This window comes from Oncorhynchus masou, chromosome 24, assembly GCF_036934945.1.
Source record: "Oncorhynchus masou masou isolate Uvic2021 chromosome 24, UVic_Omas_1.1, whole genome shotgun sequence".
Classification (NCBI taxonomy): domain Eukaryota; kingdom Metazoa; phylum Chordata; class Actinopteri; order Salmoniformes; family Salmonidae; genus Oncorhynchus; species Oncorhynchus masou.
Genome location: NC_088235.1, coordinates 79,203,654 through 79,213,131, shown reverse-complemented (window position 1 = coordinate 79,213,131; position 9,478 = coordinate 79,203,654). Strand labels below are relative to the sequence as shown.

Genomic DNA, 9,478 nt, shown 5'->3' with positions numbered 1-9,478 from the left:
CCTAGCGTCATTTCCCCCCGCCTGCTTAACACAGCTTTCCCAGAGTTCTGGTAACGTTACGGCGAGGGAAGTAGCTAGCTAGCGTAGCCAATCCAACTGCGTGGCACTATAAAATAACAAAAAAAATTGGAAACTTTGGCAAAGTGTAAAGTTTACAAAACGCAGTCCACTCTGTTACATATTCTAGTTTTGGAAAAAGAAGACTATGGCTATCAAATGTTTCATCAATCATTTATTTATTTATTTTTGCAAAATGTCGTCCAAAATCCATCTTGCTCCGTCTTCTCCCACTGCCGGCCAATGGGCTTCCTCTCATCACCATATTTGGTAGTGAGTGGAAACGCCAAACGGATGCTTCACATTTATACATCCGGTGCAGTATCTACCTAGTCTGGTACATCAAATCGTATTTGTCACATGCGCCGTGAAATGCTTACTTGCCTGCAAACAATGCTGTTCAAGAAATAGAGTTAAGAAAATATTTACTAAATAAACTAAAGTGAGGTCAATATAAAAAGGATGGATGCCCATTTGATTAATTGTTCAGCAGTCATCGCTTGGGGGTAGAAGTTAATTAAGGAGCCTTTTGGTCCTAGACTTGGCGCTCCGGTACTGCTTGCCGTGCCGTAGCAGAGAGAACAGACTATGACTCGGGTGACTGGAGTCTGATCATTTTTTAGGCCTTCCTCTGACACCGCCTAGTATATAAACCCTGGATGTCAGGAAGCTTGGCCCTAGTGATGTATTGGGCCATACGCACTACCCTCTGTAGCGCCTTACGGTCAAGATGCCGAGCAGTTGCCATACTAGGATGCTCTCGATGGTGCAGCTGTAGAACTTTTTGAGGATCTGGGGACCCATGCCAAATCTTTTCAGTCTCCTGAACTGTCTTGGTGTGTTTGCCAGTGGGCGCGGAATGTAAGCATGTAATAACAGCGGTCTGCAGGTAGATATTTTTTTTGTGAACAAAATGTGCAATTCACACTCTGACCTGTGAACAGCAGCAATACCCAACAAAGCGTCTAGTATACCGGAAAACCACACGAAGAAGAAGAAGAGCTCATAAACAGGAGCCATTTTAATATCTTTCTCAGACGGCGCCAAACTACACAGAGGTGAGTCGAGAGCCACCCAATTCTAACAATTAGCGGGGGAAACATAGGCCTACTAAAATTGCATTGTTAATTTCGACCTTGCAGTTTGCGTTCCTATGGGAGGTTATTGTCTTTGACAAATTACCTGCTAGCCAACGTTAGCTAGCTCTATAATTTAGACAAGCTTACGTTTACTAGTCGATGGAGAATAGATTAACTCTTTGATTAACGTTTACTCGACCCCAGTTCGCATGTAACTTGCCCTTCAACCGTACTCTATTTTGAGTGACAATTTTACTCGTATTTTCACTATTTGACGTTATAACTGGATGTTATTCCAAAGTATAAAATCAGCGTTAACTAGCAAACGTCAGTTACTACATTCCCTACAAAATGGCCGTTCGCTACAGTACTGTAATGCACGCTGCTAGCTAGCAATCCCGTCGCCTACGTTAGCTGGCTACGATTTTTTACACTGCGTGGCAAGTAATTTTACTTACTGCCGCTAACTTTTAATACGCTGGTTTACGTTGCAGGGTGGGCAATATCTGGCCCAGGCCATGTGTACCGAGTGGCTTGAAATTGCTAATTTGACTGGTTTGGCCTGCTAACGTTGGCTAGTTAACGTTAGCTGGTCTGGCTTTGTTTGAGACGGGGAGCTGTGGGTGTTTGTCTAGCGTCGCTATCTAGTAAGTTAATCGCCATCTTTGAGAATTTCCAGCATTCCCGTGTAACTAGCTAGTTAAATTGGCCAGCTAAATTATACACTGTGCATAGCTAGGTAGTTAACTTTGCTGCACGGGTGAAAACATGGCTACTCCACGCATTTGAAAACGAACCGATGGGTGGAAGAAAATGGCGTGCCATCGCTTAAAATGTATGTCATCGTGGTGCCATCCGCATGTGAAAGCCAGTTGGTGCTTTTCTAACATTTTTTTACAGGACTTGGTCACTTTCTTCAAACAGCGAGCATGTGTTGCCATGCTCAGATTTATGAACTATGTTTGCAGGTCATACTCTTAATTTTCCCTTCTAGATAATCCAATATGTCTGACGAGGGGAAGCTTTTTGTTGGAGGATTGTGTTTTGACACCGATGAAACTTCACTGGAAGAGGCGTTTTCAAAATATGGAAACATTGCTAAAGGTATGTTGCATCCAGATCAGGGATTTTTCAGACATTGTTATCTTTGTAATTGTAATATCAGCCAGATTTTTTTTAAAGAATTCAACCGGTGTGGGAAATTAAATGACTAAACTGGACCTATATATTTTCAAATCTGATAATCACAAATATATCTAGTCAGTGAATTTAATTCCAAAACCGCAATGACACATTAGCCATGGGAAAATACACTTAATAGCCAAAAATGTGGCGTTAAAGGTGACTTTGGTTCTGGTGTTTAGACTTTTTATTCAATGTTATAGAACAGCTTTTAATGACTATGTTCAGGATTTACCATTGATCTTATTTTCAAGTGACGAAAAGGTTATGGATGGTTGCATGACAATTCCCCCCCATCACATTTTGTCCAATATCTAAGATTTGGTTGTGCATATAATGAAATTCAAGGTGATACAACACATAATTCAAATAAAATATACTTTTATGGAATGAATATGCATATTAGCAGTACATGAGGAATTACACTAACTTAAGCTCAGTTTTAAGTTATGGTGGTCATGTTCAATTTGTAGCAATTTCTGCAATTTGTATACTGTTTGAAGATAATAATAAATCCACCCAATGTTTGTTTAATGCATGAAATAATTGGTGTTAAATGCATGTAAAAACAAATGTTTTCTGTTATCTGATAGGTGACACTCCAGAACACATTTCCTCGTGTAATGTTTTGGGGGGGACTATCTGTTCCTCGTAGTGAATCTTTTATTCAATGTTTGTATGGGCAAATAGTGGTAATGTCATTTTTGTTTGAACACATTGGTTTTCATGCTCTCGGACACCCACAAGGCTTGTCTGAAGTTGGTACAGCCTCTTTTGCTGAATTTCGTCTCTAAGTGTGTCCGGTTTTAGATGCACACTAATACACCTTATTGGAAAGCTGAGACTCGCGAACACAATGGTGCTCTCCGTTTTGCTCTGATGCCTACAAGCCTAGTCTGAAAGTCCCTGCTATCAGTCATAAGATAAATGGGGTGTATATGGGATAAATGTGTGTAAAAATAGATCTTCCTGATCCATCTTATGGATCATCTTATCTCCAGACACTTAATTCAAGGAATGAAATAAACGTTTGAAGTGATTTCAATCCAAGGATGACAAATGCGCTCAGGACTTCCCCAATACGTCTTAGCAATATGTCACATCGAGCTTGGTCTGGTAGTTTGAGGAATACCTTCCGCCAATGGCGGGCTATTAGTACCAATTTTGCAGTTTTCACCAAAAGGGTTGTCCCACAGTTCAACCATAGCAAGTCACTAGCTGTTATTTGGGCTCATATAACATACATTTCATGAAGTACAGTATTGATACTTTTAGTCATGCGTAACTACTGCGTGTGTTCAAATGATTTATGCATTTTGATGCCTAATTGGCATTTAGTGCGAATGGACTTGTTTACTGCTGTTTGTAAAATTCTCACAACGTCAGTGTCTCCACCTAACATTTACACAAGACGTTCTCTCAGCGCCATAACGGAATGTATATAATTGCAGTAATCAAGTTGAGAATCTCTGCTTATGGCAAAAAAAATTTATTTAAATGTAACAACAAAAGTTGAATTGTTGCTGACCACTCCCCTTTTGAGCCAGAAAAAAACCCATTGGTTTCTACTTGTGAAGTCTAGTGGACTTTGGCCATATTGTGTCAATATTTAGTGGGGATTTTTTCATTTTTTTTCAGTCGACGTTGTCAGAGATCGTGAGACGCAGAGATCCAGGGGTTTCGGCTTTGTGACTTTTGAAAACCCAGAAGATGCTAAAGACGCAATGGCTGCAATGAATGGCAAGGTGAGGGGATGGTTTCCCAGACACATGCATATCTTTGACTGACGTGAATCATTGGTATTATAGATTTTTTTTCCCCCGCCCTCCTGTTTAGTCGGTCGATGGCAGGATGATTCGTGTGGATGAAGCTGGCAAGTCAGGAGGAAGATCTGACCGTGGGGGCGGCTTCAGGGGCGGTTCTGGTGGCTTCAGGGGCGGTTCTGGTGGCTTCAGGGGAGGCAGAGGACGAGGTAAGTGGTTCGCGTCAATTTGCTCCACGTCACACCCCTCCTTTTTAGTGTTTAACTTGCTCCAAAGTGAATGTCCTTTGACTGAAATCCTCTTAATTTTGTCCTAGGTGGTGGAGGTTATGGTGGGGGAGAAAGAAGCTATGGTGGGGACCGCAGCTATGGTGGGGACCGCAGCTATGGTGGGGACCGCAGCTATGGGGGTGGCGGGGACCGCAGCTATGGTGGTGGCTACAGGAGTGGTGGTGGAGGAGGATACTCCTCTGGGGGTGGCAGCGGAGGTTACAGAGAGGCCAGGTAAGAATGTTGCATGGTTTAGTTCTCTAAGTTATCAGTCTCCTAGTTTTAATAACATAGTATTCCATAGCTACCTAAGTTATTTCTCGGATAATCATGTACCGACATGTATTTTCCTTGGTTTCTGTTAACCAGCTTTCATTTGTCCCCCTTTTTAGGAGTGAAGGTGGTTATGGTGGCCGCTCTGGGGGATCCTACAGAGACAGCTATGACAGCTATGGTAAGTATAAAGATGTAGCCTAGTTGTTGCCATGATCTCACTGTTAGTACGAACTAGAAATGTTTAAGAGGAACTGGACATGATTGCATAGACTCCCAGAACGACCCCTGTAAGACTTTGTTGCTCAGAAACGGAAAGCTTGTGCCATCTTGGATTAGTATGTTAAAATACTCATGTCTGCTCAAAGAATCAAACATTTCTTTGAAACGATGGATATCCAGCCCTCTACCACCCTATCGAAAAGCAGAAAGACATTCCTAGATTTTTTTCACTCAGTTTCTTTTGAAGAGGCATAGGTTCTTTCAATGCCCTTGTCCTGGTGCTTTCCTGTTGCAATGATAACTGTGGCACAAAAATATAAATGGGCTCTAGTCTACTGTGAGAAATGTCAGAATGCTGCAGTGCCTTTACACTTGTGCCTACTTCTTGTCCTCAGCTACACACGAGTAAAAACAAAAACAAACTTCCTGATTGCAAGATCGTCCCATCGCTGGCTGTTTTTTTAAAGATGCGCTCTTCGAAGACTTTTTTTTTTCTGTTTGTGGTATCTGGTTCTAGTGTTTTCTTTAACAAATCAGCATCTTTAGTCCTTTTTTATCGTGTTGAAAGTATTCTTCAGGATCTCTGTCCTCATGGCAGTAACTGAAATCCTGTAGCATTTAATTACTGTAAGCCTTGATGCTCAGTAAGGGTCTGAGTACCTTAAGCTCAATATGCCCTCCTGTTGCAGGGAGAATGCACTGGGAGAAAATCAAATTTGATAATTTTATAAAAATGCCTTTGTTTGCAATTAAACCTGTTTCTACTGTTGAATCGTAACCTGTTCAACACAGCCTGATAGCTTCTAAGACAAATTCAATCTTGACGATGTTCCTGCTCAATCGAAAGACTCAAATATCAGTAGCGACATGTTTCCATTTAATCTCATTTTTAACTGGAGTTGTAGTGAATTCTGGTCTTTAAAACAAATGAAATCTATGAAATTTACACTAGAAGCTGGAAAAGCTGTGATTGTGCTCAAGACATGTTGCTCCTTCAGTTCTGTAATGCATTCCTTTAGTGTAGCAAGGTAGGAATGCTAAGTGGGAGCACTGGTTTCCAGCAGACCACCTTGATATTGCTAAAGATTTGTCAATACTCGGTATCCAAAGAGTGAATTACTTTGACTGGTGAACCTACTTTGGCTCTTTGGGCTGTATTCTAGGTGTTAGTTGCAGCCTTCTGCAGTTGGCCTAAGGTACTTTGCTCTTTGCAAACATGTGCATAATATGCTGATGGACTGAACGTTCACTCTCAATGTTACTTCAAGGATATGTGCTCTCTGTTCTGTTAACCAACACCTAAGATTTTTTTGTATATCCTGGCTTCATGAAGCCTATTAAACAACCCCGTTGAAAATGCTCTGATTTATTGTGCCTTCAAAGAACTATAGCCTGTTCACTAAGCCAGCTGAATGTTATGTAATGTGAGTGGTAGCGAGGGATTTAGTAAGGGGGTTGAGAGAAATGATGGCATAGTCTGCTGGAAAGAGTTTTCTGCAAATCAGGATTTCATTATGGAAGGGTGGCTGGGTGTAAGTCTCATTTAGGAATATTGGGAGGTCCTCTGAATTAATACTCAAAACATGCTAAAGGGTCTACCCTGATGCTGAAGCTAGTCAATGTATGTACGGGGGGGCTGGGGGTGTAGAAAGCAGAATAGAAATGAAATGTCATCCTGGTGCTGGCACTGGTTCTTTTATAACGCTTCATTGCGCCCAAGAGCTCTACTATCGTTTTGGAAATCAACAAAGTCCTTGGAGAATGAAGTGTTGTGCCTACCGACATGTGAATCCTCTCTGGTGAATGCTGCTCTCTTGGCTAGTTCATAAGTGGATATAGGCCAGTAATGTGAGGTAACGACTTTTGCTCTCCTGTTCGCATCCCTCAAACAGTTCTCATTTTGATGTCCATCTTATCTACCTTCAACTTTGCCCAAGCACCGCTGTCACTTCCTCAGGCCCTAGACGTTACTGTTCAATACCCAGAGTTGCATGAGAACGTCCAGTAAAGTATCCAGTTTTTGGAGAAACGTTTCACCCTGTCCCCCATTAGACCGAGGGGACTGCTAGAGCCTCTGAAAATCAACATTGAGCTTTTGCAAATTCCATGAGCAGTCATTGCTAAAGTATCCCTAGTGTAAATCACAATATTCTAAGTTTGATCCATCTGTGAAACCAGTGTTTTGTACTGTTCTCCCAGTGATTGCAAAGTTGTCTTCATCTTAAATTCTAGACTCACCTTTTTCTTGTCAAGTATCACTATGTACAGTTTAGTAAATGTCCAGCTTTCAAAACTTGATTATATTGTCTAATGCTAAAAGTTATCAACACATCTGTAGTTCTTTACTAGCTTGATATTGATAAGCAAATGCATGCCTTGTCATTGTTGCCCTCAGACTGTACTACAAACTAATTACCCTTCTTGTTACACGATTAGGTTAAGCGTTGGATGTGAGCAACTAACTCGAGGCCTGACTGCAACTGGTTCCTGCCGATGCTTTCTAGGTGGGTGTCCTCTGGCATGTGTACTGAATGCCTTGTCGCTTAAGTCCTGGCCCTGTTTTGTGTTCCCCCTTCATTATGAAATCGCTGATCTGACGTGAATGGATTGGTGAAAGAAGTGTTGTGGAACCCTACTTTCATCGGTCCTTTAGGCAGGTGGCTTTATCACTGCTCTATGGCCCCCACATGAATTGAAGTATGGAGGGTGTGTTCCTCTGCACAGGTGTGGCTAATACCTGCTAGAACTACGCCTGGATTTTGCGTTTCAGTTAACTCAGTCGCCAGTGTGGCATGCAACCATTGGTGGATGCATGAATGCGTATTAAATCGTTTGCAACCTACATTGTGCCCGGGTTAACTTTTCAGACATTTGCGTCTGTCGATGGACTGTTTAAGGGGCTTTAGGTCAGACCACCAAATCTTGCCATTCATCCGGTAATGGATGACTCCCATTGGAGAGAAACCTTGCAGCAGACTAGTCAAGACTGGCTGATCTACAAATCACCTTGAATAATAGATAATTACTCATTAGTTGTAGTTCAGAAGCACCGACTTGACATTTTGTGGACCAGCCTCAACTATTAGCAGTAGCATATACTCTGCATGGTAAAACTGACTCGGTTTACAAATATAGCAGTGCTATGTACAATAATCATGTCACTACTGTTTCTTCTCGTGCTAATTGTGGCTTCTATTCCAGATTAAGCACAGGATGGCTTGCCCTGAAACGGCAAACTGCTCCTTGGGAGGTCGCTACCAGGAGAGAGATTTGAAGGCTGAATTAGATGTGCTGCTGAACTGGACATGGGGTGTAAATTCAGCAAGATGCCGCGTCTTTGAAAGATGTGATGGAAATATGCCACATAGAACAAACATTACACTCTGACAAGTATAGTAAGGAATCCTGTCTGCTTTATTCATGGCATTTCTATCTGCTTTGTTAGACATTTGGCACCTGAACGTGGCCCTAACTGTCAAGACCAGCCTTAAAATGGGATTGGAAATCAAATCTGGTACTAACATGCACAATACTGTCATTTTTGCATGCTAATTAAATGCTGTATGCAGTGATGTGTATTCATGGATGCCAAAGGAAGCCAGGCTTCAAGAAATAAAATTCAAAACACATGTTAGTCTGTTTTCAAATTGTTTCTTCAATTCCTCAGTCGACTTACAGAAAAGTGTCCGAGGGAGCTAAACACTGCCTCTATGCGTAGGTTATCTGATGCTGTCTGGTCCAAAAGAGTGACGTTGCTGCCTAACTAGCCAACGTTGGCCATGAATGGGAGTTAAAAGAGCAAGAGTTTTAGCCAGGTAGCCCAAACAAATAAGTGTGTACTACATGACATGGTGAGACTGTTTTGTCAACATAGTGAAGGATTGCACTGTCGTTGCTCTACAAGTAGGGTGAGTTTACATGTATTTTTACTTGCATGAAAAACGCTTGCGGACAATCGGAACCATGGACAGCCACATTTAGCTTACGTTGATTGGACTAACTTTTGTTTAATTAGACTAGGCAGAGGTGCTTCGATTATAAAAATGGTCCTGGAATAGTGGAGGCAGTGCCTGTTTCCTTTGAGTCTTGCGGAACTCTGGTTCTAAATCTGTCTGAAATTAAGTTGCTTGACCATGCTGTAGGTCATGTTAGTGTACATGCAATGTGCACTGGACAGAGGTTGCTGTGTGGTTCTGTGATTGAACAAAGATGTAGTGTAATTTATTATCCAACAGTCTTACCTCAGCCTTTAGGCAAGGCATATGAGTTGACCGGTTATCAAGTAAACGCACTTATCACAACAGGTTGTGGTTTTAACCACGCACTGCTACTGACTGTCACGAGATGCAACATGAAATACCTATATTACCAGTATACATAACTGACATTATTTGGTGTTAAGTCATCAAATTAACTGAGTGGTCCATTAATTCTAAGTTTTTGCTTCTCTGGTATAGTTGTTTATAGGACATTACTTTAATGTCAACATTTAGCTATGTTGTAGTACAGGACACTAAGATGGAACACTTAGTTTTTATTTAGAGGACTTGATGTTGGGAACAACTCAATCATTTGACATTCATGTTGACCCAAAAAAGGCATCAACTTAAATGAGACCACGGAACGGGCATTT

At 41.5% G+C, this 9,478-nt stretch overlaps 1 protein-coding gene across 4 annotated transcripts; it reads left to right on the top strand.

Moving 5' to 3' along the window:
- The first annotated feature begins 1,007 nt into the window (after positions 1-1,007).
- Positions 1,008-8,479, top strand: cirbpb (cold inducible RNA binding protein b). 4 transcript variants are annotated; one of them, XR_010451451.1, is made up of 8 exons: positions 1,008-1,115; positions 2,131-2,240; positions 3,957-4,063; positions 4,155-4,290; positions 4,398-4,584; positions 4,743-4,804; positions 7,282-7,349; positions 8,047-8,479. XR_010451451.1 is itself a non-coding variant. In XM_064935087.1 (7 exons), the coding sequence occupies exons 2-7, from the start codon at positions 2,141-2,143 to the stop codon at positions 5,252-5,254; spliced, it is 606 nt and encodes a 201-aa protein (XP_064791159.1). In that variant the 5' UTR covers positions 1,008-1,115; positions 2,131-2,140; the 3' UTR covers positions 5,255-6,204. The 4 variants fall into 4 exon arrangements, 3 of the variants coding, with proteins under 3 accessions (XP_064791159.1, XP_064791157.1, XP_064791158.1); XM_064935087.1 differs by lacking the exons at positions 7,282-7,349; positions 8,047-8,479 and adding an exon at positions 5,241-6,204; XM_064935085.1 differs by lacking the exons at positions 7,282-7,349; positions 8,047-8,479 and having other exon boundaries at positions 4,743-5,230.
- Positions 8,480-9,478: the final 999 nt, after the last annotated feature.

Excerpts from the sequence above, each read along its gene's own strand:
- cirbpb (XM_064935086.1), top strand. The coding sequence starts at position 2,141 with ATGTCTGACGAGGGGAAGCTTTTTGTTGGAGGATTGTGTTTTGACACC. Across the intron at positions 4,064-4,154 it reads TGGCTGCAATGAATGGCAAG|TCGGTCGATGGCAGGATGAT; the intron begins GTGAGGGGATGG and ends CCTCCTGTTTAG. Across the intron at positions 4,585-4,742 it reads GGAGGTTACAGAGAGGCCAG|GAGTGAAGGTGGTTATGGTG; the intron begins GTAAGAATGTTG and ends CCCCCTTTTTAG.